Source organism: Lampetra fluviatilis, chromosome 28 (assembly GCF_964198595.1).
Source record: "Lampetra fluviatilis chromosome 28, kcLamFluv1.1, whole genome shotgun sequence".
In the NCBI taxonomy this organism is placed as follows: Eukaryota; Metazoa; Chordata; class Hyperoartia; order Petromyzontiformes; family Petromyzontidae; genus Lampetra; species Lampetra fluviatilis.
In genome coordinates, this window is record NC_136302.1 from 9,938,693 (window position 1) to 9,956,617 (window position 17,925).

A 17,925-nucleotide genomic window follows, 5' to 3' on the forward strand; every position below is an offset into this window, starting at 1 on the left:
CTGACCTGGAGTTGAACTTTCAACCGTTTGAGTCCAGCGCCCTAAAGACATCAACGCCTGGCTGGTTTTATACTACTAAATGTACGCAAGTGATTTTGGATATTTCACTTAATTTACATCTGTTTAGTATTTGTTGAACTTGTGCTCTTAGCACCATGTCACGAGATGGATGCGTTTCCGTTTGGAATATTCCTTCCTTGGTTTGGCAGAGAGACTATCCCGGTCTCTTGACTTCTCATCTGGTCGAACAAAATCAATCTGAACTTGACAATTTTAAAGTTATTTAAATCTTGGTTGAAGTGGCCGTGGTGGCATTAAAGGCCACATGCCGGATTCTATGTATGTTGAACTTCTTTCGCACCGTACTTAGCCAACCGCGCTAATCAGAGGTGCGGGAGACGGACAACAAACCAAACACAAAAATTATCGGACACGTCCCTTAAACGTTTGCTTTGCAGAGGTTCGTCTTGTAACCCGGATAATACGGTACATCTTGTTCAACCGCCGCCCCCCATGTGTGACGCCCGCGACTCCTGTGCATCTCTGTAGGCGCCCGTCGCTCCGGTGTGAAGCGCGCCAAGATGGAGGAGGACGAGATCCGGGCGGGCAACTTCGTCATCATCGGCAGCGACGACGACGAGACGTTGTGCCAGCAAGACACAACGTACGCGGGCGCCCTGCTGGCTGGGCTGGCCGAGCTGCGAGCGCAGGGCAAGCTGTGCGACGTGGCGCTGTCCGCCGACGGGCTGACCTACCCGTGCCACCGTGCCGTCCTCGCCGCCGCCAGCCCCTACTTCCGCGCCATGTTCGCGGGGGGGGCCGCTGCGCGAGAGCCGCGAGCAGACCGTGCAGCTCCAGGAGGTGAGATGACCGACGCCCCCCAACCCCACCCAACGCCACCACCCCCCTCCAACCGCACCGATCCCCTCCAGCGCTGAGTGCCGTCGCGTAGAGAGACGTCGCCGCCGACGCCATCGGTCGGATGGTTTTGCCGTTTGATTGTTCGCAAGGCGTTCGACAATGCCCATGGCGCGGGAATCGGTTCGTACGTGCGACTTTATGGTTCGTGAATGTGGAATCATGTGACCCTCCCCCCACCTACAGCTACAAAGAGGGGCGAAATCCAACACGCCCTGCCGTAGGAAAATAAGTATAAGGTTGTGCAAGTATTAGTTTGCATAAATGCCACGGCATCTCGTTTCGACTTGACAAAAACATGGGTGATGCAAAACAGGGGCGAAGGCAAAATAAAATAAATCAACAAGACGAAAAAAGTAAGAAAATGTCCGTCACGTTGCAGTCAGACCACGTTTTTAATTCTCAAACCTGGAATTTAGCCAAAGTAAGTAAAATAAAAATGCATGTAACAGGTTTATTTTTGTGTGCACTCGATTGTGAAGGAGTCGAGACCATCAAGAACCCTGATTAATTACGGGAGACTGCTTGAATCCGACCGCAGGATCTCGGTTTCTCTGACCCGTGAGCCACTCCGCGACACCCACCCACTTGTGTGCCAGCGAGTTGTGCGTGTGTGAACTCACAACGCCCCGTGTGTGGGTGCTTGCGACCAGGTGAGCGCCAGGTCGCTGAGCCTGCTGCTGGACTTTGCGTACACGGGCCGCGTGTGCGTCACGGGAGACAACGCCGAGCCCCTGCTGAGGGCTGCCGATCTCCTGCAGTTCCCGGCCGTCAAGGAGGCATGCTGCCGCTACCTGGCCCGGCACCTCGACCCCGCCAACTGCCTGGACATGCAGGTGGCGACGCCTGGCAATCTCGATGTAGCGGCGCGACGATGCAGCGATTTCGCCGATTGAATTATAATCGATCGCTGTAGCTCAGGAGCGTGCGTTGAATAGCTACAGTTTCCATTTCGAGTGTGTCGTTGGTTTAGTTTTGTTTTTATATCCTTTTCTTATCCTTCCCTTTTCTGCGATGCCTCCTCTTCCGCCTTCTCTTCCTCCTAAACCTCCTGCCGCCCCTCCTCCTCCTGCTGCTGCTGCTCTCCATCTCCTCCATCAACCCCTTTTCATCGCGCTCTCTCATCCTGCTACAACTTTTGTCTGCATCTCACCACCCCCCCGTCCTACTCCTCTTCCTTCACCTCCTTGCACCCCATCTTCCCCCTCCTCCTCCTGCACTCCCTCCTCCTGCTGCCCGTTGGGGCCCACGCGCCCCCCCCCCCCCCGGCAGGCGTTTGCGGAGGCGTTTGCGTGCCCCTCGCTGGTGGAGGACGCGCGGGTCTTCGCGCTGGGACACATCGCCGAGATCGGCGCCAGCGAGGACTTTGAGCGGCTGCCCGCCAAGCGCCTGTCGGAGCTCCTGGGAGACGACCGCCTCTCCGTCGACAAGGAGGAGGCGGCCTACCAGCTGGCGCTGCGCTGGGTGCACGCCGACCCACAGGTGCCGCCCCCAGCACCCCCTGACTGGGCACGGGAAGCAAGCCCACCTCTTTAGGAACGGATTATCGTAGGGAGGCCCTCGTCCTTCACTGGATTGACCGAACGGCTGTACATTTACGAACTGTACCTCTGAGGGCATGGCGCGGATCGCAATAGCCCTTGATGCTGCCGAGCTTGCCTGAGTAGACGCTCATGAATACTGTACCACTTGCACCTACAGTCTGCAGCTGCTAGGCGGACGATCCTCGTCTTTACACCGGCGTTTGTGCGTGCGCCTTTGTGTGAGAGCAGAGCGGTAGTGCAACGCTTAGTGTGCTGCACTACGTACCCGGCTACCCGAGGTCGATTCTCGCTCACGGCCAACACCAGTCACGATTATCTAAACTGGTCCTGGGCCTCCCCTAGGGCGACTAGGGAGACAAAGGCGGCCGGGCGTGGTGCGGGCCCTCCCACCCCCTCGTGTGCTGTGCCGGCCTTCATAGGTGCTTGCTAACACCACTTGCCCCCACAGTCTATTAAGGCTACACGGGGTCTCTCTGTCTTTCCTTGTGCGAGCAGAACCGCCAGCGGTTCTGGCCCGAGCTGTTTGAGCGCGTGCGTCTCCCGTTTGTGCGACGCTTCTTCCTGTTGGCGCACGTCGAGAGCGAGCCGCTGGTGCACCGCTCCCCGCGCTGCCTGCGCCTGCTGCGTGAGGCTCGCGTCCTCCAGGGCGCCCTGCAGGTAACGGGCGCCCGGTGCGCGTGCGATGGGATTTCTTGCAGCAGGTCCGATGGTCTCGGCCAGGCTCGCGCATGACTTGCACGAAATAAGACGCTGCGTTTGGATTTTTGCTTTGGCAAAACTGCCAGCCTTGGGAGTTAACAGGTAAATGTTTGATTTGACTCGCATGTGTACGGCGCAGTGGGGTGAGATCAAAGCATCCCAGGCTCAGAAGTAGTTCTGTGATATCTCCTTTCGACACGTGGCTCGGCGAGAGATCCGAGCGGACGTTCGGTCTCGTCGCACGACGAAGCCAAACTTGGGGAGAACGACCGAACGTGACGAGCCCCCCCCCTCCTCCGCCTTGCCCGCCTCAGGATCGGCACGACCGCCTGTGCCCGCTGCGCTTCCACCCGCGCCCGTCGACGGGCCTCGCCGAGATCCTGGTGGCGGTCGGCGGCTGCGACCAGGACTGCGAGGAGCTGGTGTCGGTCGACTGCCACAACCCCGTGACGGGACAGTGGCGCTACCTGGCAGCCCTGCCCGAGCGCGTGGGAGGCGGGTACAGCATCGCCGCTCTGGGCAATGACATCTACGTTACAGGTGGGGGGGGGGGGGGGGGTGGCGCGCTTGCGTCATCATCATCATCGTCGTCATCATCGTCATCATCGTCATCATTGTCATCATCGTCATCGTCGTCATCATCGTCATCATCGCCATCATCGTCATCATCGTCATCATCGTCATCATTGTCATCGTCATCATCGTCATCATTGTTATCATCGTCATCATCGTCGTCGTCGTCGTCGTCATCATCGTCATCATTGTCATCATCGTCATCATCGTCATCATTGTCGTCATCATCATCATCGTCATCATCGTCGTCGTCATCATCGTCATCATTGTCGTCATCGTCGACATCATCATCAAACGCTCCATGGGCATACTCTTTGGTTCTTTCGGTAAAGTCACGTAGGTATAACTTCAGGAATTGTTTCTTGCTGTGGTCGTCCCACCTGATGACGGACGCTTGTGTTGCGTCCCCAAACGTGGTGGTTTAATTTATTTTATTTTATACCTACGTGACTTTACCGAAAGAACCAAAGAGTATAGCTCCATGGGCAGATTAGCCGTAGGTGCCCACTGCACATTTCGTCTTTTGCTGTCACTTTCCTCTGTCTAGTGCCAATATGCTCAAGTAGTGCCACATCTTTTCTGGCACCGATCTCTTCTGTCGTCGTCAAGCTATTCTCTGTTAGGTCTTCCCCTCTTTCTGGTTCCTTCAATTTTTCCAAACAACGCACTTTTAATTTTCCTTTTGTCCATCCTACATATGCATAATGACCATAAATCTAGACTCGGCCACATGTGAGTCCATCTGTCGCAGTGCTTACAGTTTTCATTTTATAATGAGGTGTAAGGGCTCATTCTGATATTGATGATGAGCTATGTACTGTCTTATACCTTTGATGTAGGTAAAACAAAGTGGTTTGTATTGGGTTTTAGGCAAAAGTAAACTCTACCCATTCCTGTAATTTATTTCAATTGAAAGCTACGGATGGTTTTGTACAAGCAAATGGTTTTGGTGCAGTCATTAAATTCCTTTGATAATTGCCCCTTCCATCGACTTCTCTCATCCACCCAACCCGCTCGGCTATCCTCTCACCCAATTCCTGCTTGCCTGCCCACCCCCCCAACCCACCCACGCGCCACCGCCAGGTGGCTCCGACGGCACCACCGTCTTCTCGAGCGTGTGGCGCTACAACTCGGGCGTCAACGAGTGGTCGGAGGCGCCGGAGATGAGCCGCGCGCGCGAGTACCACGCCAGCGCCGCGCTCGCCGGCTGCCTCTACGTGGTGGCGCCCGACGGCTGCGAGTGCTTCGACCCGGCGGAGGGCCTCTGGCGCCCGATGCGCGCGCTCCCCCAGCCGCTGGAGAACGTGTCGGCCACCGCGTGCCGCGGGCGCGTCTACGCTGTGGGCTCGCCGCGGCTGGCCGGCGGCGGCTTGGGCTGGGGCGCCGGCGGGGTCATCACCGACGTGGTGGTGCACTGCTACGAGCCCGACGCCGACTCGTGGAGCGAGATCGAATGCGCCGACGGCATGCCCGGCTGGTCGTACGTGCTGGACGTGGTGGCGCTCGACGGGATCATTTACTTCATCAGGTGGGCGGCACGTTGGCGCAGTGCGCGCGCTTGTTCACCCCACCCCCTCCCCGACATTCCCCGGAGCAAGAAGGGGTTTCATTCCTGACTCGGATGTACTTTGTGTGTGGAGATTTGTATTCTTCCCCTGTATTAGCATTATTGTTATTACTGTTGAGCATCGATTATCCGGCACCGCGCTATTTTCTGGCTTCCAACATTATCCAGCGGTCCCTGGCCGATCTGGCGAAACTAACAAAACCGCTCCAAAGGCTGTAACCAGTCTGGCTATCGGTTGGCACAACGTGCCTGACAAAATAAATAGCTGTGCTGGATTTCAGTGTTGAATATTTTTACAGTACATTATACACCACGTACAACTTAATGAAACTACTGCGCGTATATACATCACCCCGTACAGTCTTCCATATTGGAGTGGTAAGTACAGTACAATAAATGCGGTAACTTTTAAAAGTAGGATGTTTATTTATGCCAATTGAACATAGGAAACTAATTTGAAACACTAAAAACAGCGTCGTACAATAATTTTCAAAACTAAGCTATTTTAAATAATAATGATTCGTGATTGTCCCGCGTTTTTGAAAACCCGGCACCCCTCCCCCCCCCCCAAAGCCACTGGATCATCGATTATTTCCCATACTTGTTTACCCTGGAAAGCCACACTGATTCTAAGGACTCATTTTCAGGAGGGTCCCCCATTATACGTTTTTTTAATATTAACGTGTTTTCAGACGATCAATGAGTGTCAGTGCGCGTGGGAGGAAACAGAAGCACCCGGAGAAAACCCCACGCAGGCAAGGGGGGCAACACTCCAATCGGTGAATCACTCGCTCTATCCCGTACAGAATGGACGGATAATATTAGTTCCGCACTTTGCTGTACCGCCAGAGGTCGCAACCGGGTACCCGATACCCGTACCCTACCCGATACCCGGCTACCCGTACCCGGCCGGGTACGGGTAGCCGTTTGCGACCCTGGTGCGGCCGGGTACGGGTACGGGTAGATCGTGAGTCACTGGTGAGTAACCGTTTGTCACTCATTTCGGGTAGGGTACGGGTACGGGTAGGGAACGGCTACCCATACCCGGCCGGGTACCCGTACGGGTACCCATTTGCGACCCTGGTGCGGCCGGGTACGGGTACGGGTAAGGAATCAAAACCCGTTTGCGACCTCTGTGTACCGCCTTCTTCCTGGCAAGCCACCAGGGTAACGGGCACCTCGCCACCGACCGGGAAGGGAGTTGCGCAACAGCCGTGCAATTCGCCAACCCTCGCCTCCACAGTGCTCGATTACAGGAGTGCGTAGCCACACACCGCCCGGCTGTTCTGCGTGGGTTTCCTCCCGGTTCTCTGGTTTCGTTCCATAGCTAAAAAAAAGCACACACACAATGTAACTGGTATTGGGCCTAACATCCCAACGCTGAATAATATCTCGTGACTCAATTGGGATCACATTTTGACGAGTATGTACATGTACGACCCTTCTTTTCAAGCCACTGCCCACACCGCACTGGTCATATTGGGTTATTTGACAATACGTCTCCATGCTGTTCACTGTAGGTTTCTGTGTTTGTGGCGGGAGGGGTGGGGGGTGATCGAGGACCGCTTTCGATATCACCTGCCGCTCGTGCTAGTTGTGGTCGAGAGAAACAAACGCTTGTTTCCAGGTTCTTAGCATAGCGCGCTACCTTCTGCATCGCCACTGCACCCTCCATACACACGCGTGCGCACGCACGCACAAGGAAATGTTAAATCATTGCTAGAAGCATCGCTAAAAGAGCACCTGTTGTTGTCCCGTACGTATGAGAGCGTAAACAAGCCTTTCACGTCCTTGACCTATTTATGTTGTTTTCGTGAATAACGCATCACATGCCACCGTTGAGAAATTAGAAATGTCGCTGCGAGTGCTCGTGGAATGTGGCAGAATGACACCGTAGCCGGACGAACCCAGAGACCGGCGCGACAAAAATAATGTCCCGTGCCAAAGCCGAGCTCGCTTTACACGCAGCATTATTTACCGCGCGTTGTAACGACTCTGAATTTATTTAAAACCCCCCCCTCGTGCACCCTCGCCCCCGTCCCGTGACCTGCTCCTCCCAACTTGCGCCGCTCGTCTCCTGCCCGACTCCGCCGCGTCGACGGTCGGAACATTTTCTCGAAAAAGAACGCTCGTGAAATGTCCGACGTAAATATTTAGCTTGCGTCGTTTTCGCTCGCAAATACAGTACGTTCACGGAGTGTTTCTTTTAGCTGCGACGTGAATGTTTTGCAATAACCAGAGATCGGCTTTGGGTTGAGCAACACAGAGAGCACGTGTTACATCCTTGTAAAGCGATGCGCGAAGAATGTCCTGGCAAGTGCGTAGGGCGCCGACGTTTGGCAGGTGTTTGGCTAAGTCGGTGGCGCGTTTCGTCGGGGTGTAAAATTGTGCCCGTCACGCCGTCGGTGCGAGGTTAATTTACGGGGGAGATTCATTTCACCGATAGTGTTGGCCATAGTTTAGTTTATTTTATATTTTTATTTCTCGTTGCCCTTTGCGGAATGCCGGGCTGCGATCAAACAGTGCAGCATTGAGAGGCGCCAAATCCTGCCGGGACACAAAGGCAGCTTCACAGCCGAAACAGCCTTTACTCTCCTCACCAAATGTAACACTCTGTGTAAACGGTGAGAATCTCACGGGACAGAAAATCACGTTGCAGGCTGGAAACAATTTATGAGTAATGTGGATCTTTCAGACAGCAAAAGGCAAGATCGTGACCGTAGGATTCGTTCCCCCATCATTTGTTTATTATCACGAGCCATCTCCATACTTCTCAGGTTTTTTCTCCATACTGTATGTGTGTGCGTATAATGCACATGGCCTTGTATGAGACCACCACCTCAATAGTTAACATTGTATCCATATTATTTTAGACAGCAGTAGGACAATGAGACAATATGTATGGTACTCTTGTTGACTTTTGTTGTGTTTTTGCAACTTTATTCCCGGTGTGCTATGGGCATTGTGTCATAAGGTGTAGTGTCCAATCACAAATGTCGCAGCACAGTGCATCCATCTTCTTGGTTCTTTCGGTAAAGTCACGTAGAAGGGAAGTAATAAAAGAATAAAAATAAAACATAATAAAATGAAATAATTCTCACGACGTTTCGGCTACAACGCAAGCAGCCGTCTTCAGGTGAAGAATGAGACACTACCAAGCTAGGAGCTTATATATAAACTGGGTTGAAGGTGGAAGAGCGCCTTAACAAAAAGAATGTGCATATGAAGAGGAATTTAGCATATTCATGGAAAATGCGTAGGAGGTGGGCGGGGGGGGGTTTCAAAGTCATATTATGCCCATGCATTATGCAGGATCAGCAGCACCAAGGGGGGGTGCATCCACGCGCGGACTTGAGATTTCACAAATATGCGTTTGAAATCCCGCCCAGTGACTTTTTTAGTGCACATGCTAACGATGTGGGCCTGTGCCTTTGTTCTGTTTGTGTCCTTTAGGGAGGACTCTACGCAGGTGGATGCTCTGGATCCCATAAAATCGAGGTGGATCAGGATTCCTCCCATGAACCAGGTGATGTGGCCTCGGGTTAATCACCTGCGTCATCATCGTCTTCATCCACAGTCGTATCACCGTCATTGTAATTGCCATCATCAGTAGCAGCAGCAGCAATAGCACCATCATTATCGTCTACATCAACAGCTTCAGTATTATCTTTACCACCACTACTATCATGATCATCACCACCAACATCATCAGCAGCAGCATAGTTTTCGGCATCAACAGCTTCAGTATTATTATAACACCACCACCATCATCATCATCACAACCATCATCATGAATTCATCACAACGATTATCATAATTTGCAATCATCGTTACCAGCACGCGCCTGATTCGATCCACGTTCCACGACGCTAAAAATCCATCTTAACGAAAGAACCGATGCTCTGGCGTCGCAGGTGCACGTCGGCGGCAGCGTGGCCCCGCTGGGCGGCCGCCTGTACGTTTCGGGCGGCTACGACGACTCGTTCGAGCTGTCCGACATGGTGGAGTGCTACGACCCGGCCGCGGGACGCTGGGAGGTCGTCGGCCGCCTGCCGCAGCCCACGTTCTGGCACGGCAGCGTCAGCATTTTCCGGCAGTTCATGCCGCCCGGCGCAACCACCGCCGTGACGACGACGGGGGGCGCCCAGCAGCATCCGCTGCCGCAACTGCACGCGCGGCACGCTCGCCACGCCAACAACCACAACCACAACAACAACAATAACAACCACCAGCATCGGCAGCACATGGACGTTCTGCTCGACGAGCACATGGTCCACTGATTGTGAAAAGTGGCGTGGAAATGCCGGCTGCCCACCCCCCCCCTTCCCCTACCGTGAAAGTCTCGAGTTTTAAAAGGGCTCGATTTCACGCTGGACCAGCAATCCAGAAGTGGCTGGTTTCGATTTGATCTGGCTCGGCAGATGAAACAACGGAGCAGGTTTCTTAAATCCTCCCGCCTCTGCCTATCCCTGCAATGTAAATGGGTGTAGCACAGTAAGTCAGTTGGTTGCGTGTGGTGGGGTAAAGTGTGAGTATTCCCACTTCTACCAGGGCATCTGGCCAGAGTGGAAGAATATACCACAATACCCTAAGGAGGGGCTCCCTTTAGCTACCTCTAATGGATGCCCTTTTGCTAGCAGCAGCAGCATGAGTGAGCAATGGCAGGGCTGCACTTTTACCTTTGCATTTTTACTTCTCTGCCAGGACAGATCTTGCCGATTGCTGCCAGAAATGGCCAAAAGAAGTGAAATGCCCCTATGGGCACGTTCAGAATTGCACCAAAAGTGTTTTATCTTTTCAAACTCTATTCCTTCGGTTTGGTGTTACCTAGTTGGGCGGGTCACGTATGGCGTTGGGCGATAAAAAAAGATTTTGGAACGCCCCTTGGCAGAGCCTCCCATTGTCATGTTGGGAAACTGTCCTGGAAGTTGACACCGCAGAACTAGTAGTGAGGTCACTTTCAATCGGCCTGTCTTTGCCTAATCCGAGACGGCTATTTAATATCTATAACGTTCAGCCCTCACACATGGGATGATGCTGAATTAAGCAATAAGCTAAGTTTATACAGCTTGAATGGTTTATATATATGAGCACGTGGTTTGTAATCTTTTGGTGGCCACGCACACTCACTACATCAGTATTTTGTATCAACAGCTCGAGGGAACTGTTCGAGTGGTTATTTTGCGTATTAGAAACTTTATAGAGTTGCAACCTATTTATTAGACTCTTCTCTTTACCCTCCCCCCAACTAACGATGCCTCCTTGCGTTGAGCGAAAAGCAACGCTCGCATAGCCGTGGGCTACCTCGTGTAACCCTCGCTTGTTTCACCATTCGTGCTGTGTTTACGATCGGTCGGGTTTGTTGGCAGTGATGCAGAACTGAAATCCTCTTTTATCATGAACACTGTCTTTCTAACGTTTTAAAAAATATATATATATACAGCCTAACGCAGTGTTAATAACACAGGTGGTGAATGTTGTATGTGTACAGTGTATCTTCAAAATGCTGGGCTACTGCAGGGGTGGAGTGCCCTAGAATCTCCGTGTTTCTCACCAATACGCCGTTATTTCCATGAAGACCAGATTTTAACCCATTTTCAGTTCATATTGTTGTTAATCTTGCCTCTAAAAAAATAGCAATATTAAATAAAGGTGAAAAAAAACACAATTGAAACCACCGCAAATCACAAGACAATCCTGGCGCCACATGGCGCATTCTGCGTTGCGTGGAGTTGCAGCTAACAACGTGTCCACGCTGCTTAGACCGGCGTTCCAAATTTTCGAGCTTCGAGAGTCGCGATTGTAACTTATTTTTACAAATTAGAATTTTTGTATAGACCCTTGGCAGTGTCCTCGTTTGTAAACACAAACATCACGGTATATATCCGCCCTTGTTGCTGCGATGGGGGACAACTGTAAATCCGGCGGTCGTGGAGGTTGTGATTTTTTGGATCGCGAAGACAGAAGCAAGTTTCTGAATCGCTGGTTCTAGTAACCAGGCTGGATGATGTGGTGTGTGTTGGCGTGCATCCTGCTGGGCAGGGATGGAGGTCGTGGTCGTGACTGCATGAGCCAGTCCAAGTAGCAGGTTTGTGTTGTTCGTGTGTGTTGGTTTTCTCAGGCATTCCGGACCCCCTCCTGTATAAAGCGTTTTTTTCTTATATATATGTACATATACATATAATTAGAAAACGCTCAAAAGGAGGAATTTGCTGAATGTCCACGGATGGATTTTCCTTGACGAATACATTTTTTTCGTCCTAATTTTTTTATGGTCGCGAATCGACGCTTGAATCCGAGCTGTGTGTGGCATCGGCACGCACCGGCATGTTTGGCGATCTGGGTTGTGGGTGGGGGGGGGGGTGAGAATGTTTTAAAAGGGAAAGTTAAGAAGCATTTTTAAGCTTATGTGATGGATCGTTGTTACAGGAATAGGTTGAGCACTGATTGTGGTATCCACTGAAAGTTTGCGTTCAATGGAGCTTTTACTTTGACGAGTTTTAATAGGGTAGATCTAACTTAAATCACGATGGCAATAGTTTTGTTTCTTTAGTGCTGTATTTAATACTGAATTATATGTGAGTGTTCATTTCAAAACATACTCTAAGTTGTATACATTGGTTGTGTAGCACACTACAATCCGTGCTGTTGACATTACGTTTTCGGCAAATGTAGTGTCATCAGTGACTGGTGAGTAATTTAATAATATTTTGACGTAAGTTTGTGTTTAGTGTTTTTGTTCATGACGCTACAATTACTCTTACCAGCTCGGCACCTCAGAGTTCCAGTCACTAATGTCCGTGAATGATCATGCTTGTTACAAACTGCAATATTATCATTATCTCTGAGGACTTCTCGTGTTCATATTTATTCCACGCGGTGTGAGTAGATATGCCTCCTAAAGCACCTCCGATTAGCATGGTTGGCTTCGTACGGTGCGAAAGAAGTTCAACGTACGTACAAAGCGTTAACGTAAGTCGTAAGGGATTCCCCAAACTTCGGGCCTCTCTTCCCACCACAGTTCACCCTTTCACATCTGTCGCACCGAAATGCAAATTAACAACAACAAAAACAATCATTTTTAAGGCGACATTTCAGACAATGGCCATTCATCCGTAGCACGTAAAGAGGCTGGAGACCTTGTCAATAGCTAGGGGTTGGAGTACTGACTACACGATACACCACGGGGCTTGAGAATTACATTTTAGATTAGTTTTTATCGTGATGAACGGCTTTTTAATTGGAATATGAATAGTAACATATTTGTTGATATTGCGAAACAAGACAAAGCCTATACTTCTTGGTTCTTTCGGTAAAGTCACGTAGAAGGGAAATAATAAAATAAAAAAAATTAAACATCTTTTTTATTTTATTATTTCCCTTCTACGTGACTTTACCGAAAGAACCAAGAAGATGAATCCCTGCAGTCACGAAAGCTTTAAATCGAAATTTTATTATGTTTTATTTTTATTATTTTATTATTTTCCTTCTACGTGACTTTACCGAAAGAACCAAGAAGATGAATCCCTGCAGTCACGAAAGCTTTAAATCGAAATTTTATTATGTTTTATTTTTATTATTTTATTATTTTCCTTCTACGTGACTTTACCGAAAGAACCAAGAAGATGAATCCCTGCAGTCACGAAAGCTTTAAATCGAAATTTTATTATGTTTTATTTTTATTATTTTATTATTTCCCTTCTACGTGACTTTACCGAAAGAACCAAGAAGATGAATCCCTGCAGTCACGAAAGCTTTAAATCGAAATTTTATTATGTTTTATTTTTATTATTTTATTATTTTCCTTCTACGTGACTTTACCGAAAGAACCAAGAAGATGAATCCCTGCAGTCACGAAAGCTTTAAATCGAAATTTTATTATGTTTTATTTTTATTATTTTATTATTTCCCTTCTACGTGACTTTACCGAAAGAACCAAGAAGATGAATCCCTGCAGTCACGAAAGCTTTAAATCGAAATTTTATTATGTTTTATTTTTATTATTTTATTATTTCCCTTCTACGTGATTTTACCGAAAGAACCAAGAAGATGAATCCCTGCAGTCACGAAAGCTTTAAATCGAAATTTTATTATGTTTTATTTTTATTATTTTATTATTTCCCTTCTACGTGACTTTACCGAAAGAACCAAGAAGATGAATCCCTGCAGTCACGAAAGCTTTACATCGAAATTTTATTGTTTTATTTTTATTATTTTATTATTTCCCTTCTACGTGACTTTACCGAAAGAACCAAGAAGATGAATCCCTGCAGTCACGAAAGCTTTAAATCGAAAAAGCCCATACTCTTTGGTTATTTCGGTAAAGTCACGTAGGTAGAAAAACAAAACAAAATACAAGTAACATCACGACGTTTCGATCGCAACACAAGCGGTCGTCCTCAGGCGGAAAAAATAATCCAGCAGTGAAATTATCCAGCAGTGGAACTGCTGGATACATTTTTCTGCCTGAGGACGACTGCTTGTGTTTGCGATCGAAACGTCGTGATATATTATTTTTATTTTATTTTTCGACCTACGTGACTTTACCGAAAGAACCACAGAGTATGGATTCCTGCAGTCACGAAAGCTTCAAATCAAGACGAAGCCTTTTGGACATCGTTGCTGATCCTTGATAAACTCAGGGCACGAGGATTTAATTATTTCCCAGTGCGGGTTACAGACGCGCACGGCTCAAAGTTTGCCAAATGTCTCTTTAAGTTGTAGATGCACGCTTCGACTGTCGTGGGCTGTCGGGCACGAGTTTGAAGCTACATTTATACGACATAAGACTTTGGTGTGGCTGAAATCTGTGGTTAAACCCGGGTTCTCCAGTGTTCTGGGATGGTCTCAGCCTGGTCATCAATGACTTGCACAAGAAGGCCGTCGCAGGAATATTTTCTCACTAAATTTGGCTAAATTACAGTTCGACCACTATCATACACACACACACATCTGCATAGCTGGGCGTGTGTAAGTGTACACCCTTTAATTTGTTGATAAAAAAAGTTGACTTGACAAGATCTCAGAAGTTTCGTGAAATATCCTTCCATAGGCCAGTCTCGAACACAGAGTTTTAAGTGGCTAACATTGTCTCGTGACAATTTTGATCACAATTGGAATAAAATTGGGGAAAAAAAGACAAACGAAACGGTAAACGAGACTTGATTTCGCACTGGTCCACATCTTAAAGGTATAGCCCCCCCCCCCCCCCCCCCCCAGTAACGAAGCTTCAAACTGATGTGGGACAGCCCTGCACTTCGCCTGGTGTCTACATCTACAAGAAGTGCTGCTTCGGTTTTGTCTACCTTTGAGGCAACGGAGTGCGGTCGAGAACGTATACCACCAGTGAGTCATGTCCGGCCCGTGACTTCATTTCAGACGGCCACATGAGGACCCACCACTTACAAACAGCCTTGCAAACGATATATATTCTTCACTGCAAGAAGCATCTTGGCCGCAATTAATGAACAACGAGGTGGGGGGGATTTTCTTTCGTTCTGTCGACAGTTTTTTCCCCCTTCTAATTTCTGTGTTCTGTGTGTGGCCTACCAGAGGTGTTTAAAAGTCCTGCGTGGCTTTCGGTAAGGAAGAGGTTTGGTACGGTTGCGTTCCGAGGCAAGGAGGCGCTCAAAGGAAGGGGAGTGCATTCCAGTCCCAGGATAAGTAAATAAAACCCAGTAGTTAGTGCCGGTGTCATAGGGCATTTCAAATATGTGCAGTTGAAAATGTGCGTCGGTATATGACCGGGGGGGGTGGGGGGACGTGTCTGGCATCGTGCGGATAATGCAATTAAAACGAAACAAAAAACTAGATTTGAAGTTTTCGTGACTGCAAGGATCCATACTCTTTGGTTATTTCGGTAAAGTCACGTAGGTGAAAATAAAAATAAATAAAAGTAAAATAAAAATAAATAAAATTTAAAAAGTAAAAATGTACTTTTATTTATATTTATTTTCACCTACGTGACTTTACCGAAAGAACCAAAGAGTATAAAACAAAAAATATTTTCCCAAAACCTTACATTTTATGGTGGTTACAAAGCCTTCCTGACGCGTGACACTCATGGATGGCCATGCTGTTCGGCTTCGTCGTCGGTTCTCCAGTTGCTTGCCATTGCACCGGGCCCTCGTTTTGTAACGACACTGCTCGTTTTTGATGCGTGGATTAAAGACAAACTTCGGTTTCATAAACTTCTCCGACCGGTGGATTTTCCACACGCAGGGCCGCTCGCCCATGACCCGGTTGACCCTGCCCACGTGCCCTTGGCACGAAGCGTGTGAGGCTACTCGCTGTGGACAGGGCGAGGTGATTGAGTGTAGCGTGACTGTTTTGAAAAGAGGGCAGGAGTGATGGGTTGGGGGGTGCCAGCTCACAATGTGTCCCAGTTGAGCATCCCAGAAATTTAGTAACTTTATTGATGCCCCTGCCCACAAATAAATACGTAACATCTTGCAAACGAGAAGTTCCAGCTCAAGGGATTTTACAGGTCAAATATTTTTGTATTAAAATAATGCCATGCTGATATCCTGCCTTTGTAACCACGGCCCAGTGACTCTCCACATAAGCTTGGCCTGATGGCCTAACCCTGGAACACTAGATGTCGTAATCTTTTGCATCTTTTCCAAATTCAAAATGAGAATATTTATACCATTGGAACCCCATTTGCCAGTAGCAAAATATGATAATTGGTTTATTACCCTTTTATCTGGCAACAAAACTGACACCTTTTTTTTACAAGGAGTCATGTTTGCATTGACCACAATACCTGCGGTCGGAATGCAAACAAAAAACATAACTCTGATAATGTATGCACTGTCCTTGAAGTTGATTGGTCCACACCCGAGACAGCCTTCCTTAGAGCCTAGTCTCACATGGTGTTGGACCATATTTGTACGAGAGGAATCCGATGAGCGACAAAGCTCGTTTTCACAGATGCCCACGTGACTGTGGTGGGTCACTGCCATGGTGACGCTCTCCCCCTCCCTTCCCCTCTCCCCCTCCCTTCCCCTCTCCCCCCTCCCAGTGCCCCTGCCCTCTACTCACCCCCCTTCCGTGCCCCTCCCACCTCCCCCTTTTTCACCCCCCCCCCCCAGTCCCACCATCCCTCCTCCAGGCTGCTCGCCTCTTCCCCAAATCCCTTACTCTCCCCACTACTCGTACCCCTCCCCTTCTCCATTTCCCCCCTCCCCTCCAGTCCCCCCTCCCCCTCTTCAACCCCCCCCCCACTCGTACCCCCTCCCCTCCAGCCCCCCCCCACTCCTTGTACCCACTCCCGTCCTCCAATTCCCCCCTCACCTCCAATATCCTCTCAAATTCCTCCTCCCTTCCACTCCTACAATTTCCACTCCCCGTACCCCTCTATCTCCAGTCCCCCCACCCACTCCCCGTACCCCCCCCCCCTGTACCTCCAGTCCCCCCCACCCACTCGTACCCCCTCTGTACCTCCAGTTCCCCCCCCCCACCCATTCCTCGTACCCCCCTCTGTACCTCCAGCTCCCCCCCACCCACTCCCCGTACCCCTCTGTACCTCCAGTTCCCCCCCACCCACTCCCCGTACCCCCTCTGTACCTCCGCCCCCCCCCCCCCCACACTTCGTACCCCCCTGTACCTCCAGTTCCCCCCCCCCCCACCCACTTCCCGTACCCCCTCTGTACCTCCAGCCCCCCCCCCCCCACACTTCGTACCCCCTCTGTACCTCCAGTTCCCCCCCCCCACTCCCCGTACCCCCTCTGTACCTCCAGCTCCCCCCCCACCCACCTCGTACCCCCTCTGTACCTCCAGTTCCCCCCCCCACTCCCTGTACCCCCCCCTCTGTACCTCCAGTTCCCCCCCCCCCCACCCACTCCCCGTACCCCCTCTGTACCTTCAGTTCCCCCCCCGTACCTCCAGCCCCCCCCCCACTCCTACCCCCTCTGTACCTCCAGTTTCCCCCCCACCCACTCCCCGTACCCCCTCTGTACCTCCAGCCCCCCCCCCCCACTCCTCGTACCCCCCTCTGTACCTCCAGTTCCCCCCCACCCACTCCCCGTACCCCCTCTGTACCTCCAGTTCCCCCCCCCCTCCACCCACTCCCCGTACCCCTCTGTACCTCCAGTTCCCCCCCACCCACTCCCCGTACCCCCTCTGTACCTCCAGTTCCCCCCCACCCACTCCTCGTACCCCCCCTGTACCTCCAGTTCCCCCCCACCCACTCCCCGTACCCCCTCTGTACCTCCAGTTCCCCCCCCACCCACTCCCCGTACCCCTCTGTACCTCCAGTTCCCCCCCACCCACTCCCCGTACCCCCTCTGTACCTCCAGTTCCCCCCCACCCACTCCTCGTACCCCCCCTGTACCTCCAGTTCCCCCCCACCCACTCCCCGTACCCCCTCTGTACCTGCAGTTCCCCCCCACCCACTCCTCGTACCCCCTCTGTACCTCCAGTTCCCCCCACCCACTCCCCGTACCCCCTCTGTACCTCCAGTTCCCCCCCCACCCACTCCCCGTACCCCCTCTGTACCTCCAGTTCCCCCCCACCCACTCCCCGTACCCCCTCTGTACCTCCAGTTCCCCCCCACCCACTCCCCGTACCCCCTCTGTACCTCCAGTTCCCCCCCCACCCACTCCCCGTACCCCCTCTGTACCT

At 50.7% G+C, this 17,925-nt stretch overlaps 1 protein-coding gene across 1 annotated transcript; it reads left to right on the forward strand.

Annotated features, from left to right (window-relative positions):
- LOC144942754 (kelch-like protein 21) lies at positions 1 to 12,149 on the forward strand. The gene is given in 10 exon segments (XM_078869642.1): positions 1 to 81; positions 550 to 812; positions 814 to 861; positions 1,572 to 1,754; positions 2,191 to 2,400; positions 2,958 to 3,119; positions 3,476 to 3,701; positions 4,818 to 5,262; positions 8,755 to 8,827; positions 9,216 to 12,149. Coding segments are annotated over 9 exon segments (1,944 nt in total). The 5' UTR covers positions 1 to 81; positions 550 to 581; the 3' UTR covers positions 9,582 to 12,149.
- Positions 12,150 to 17,925: the final 5,776 nt, after the last annotated feature.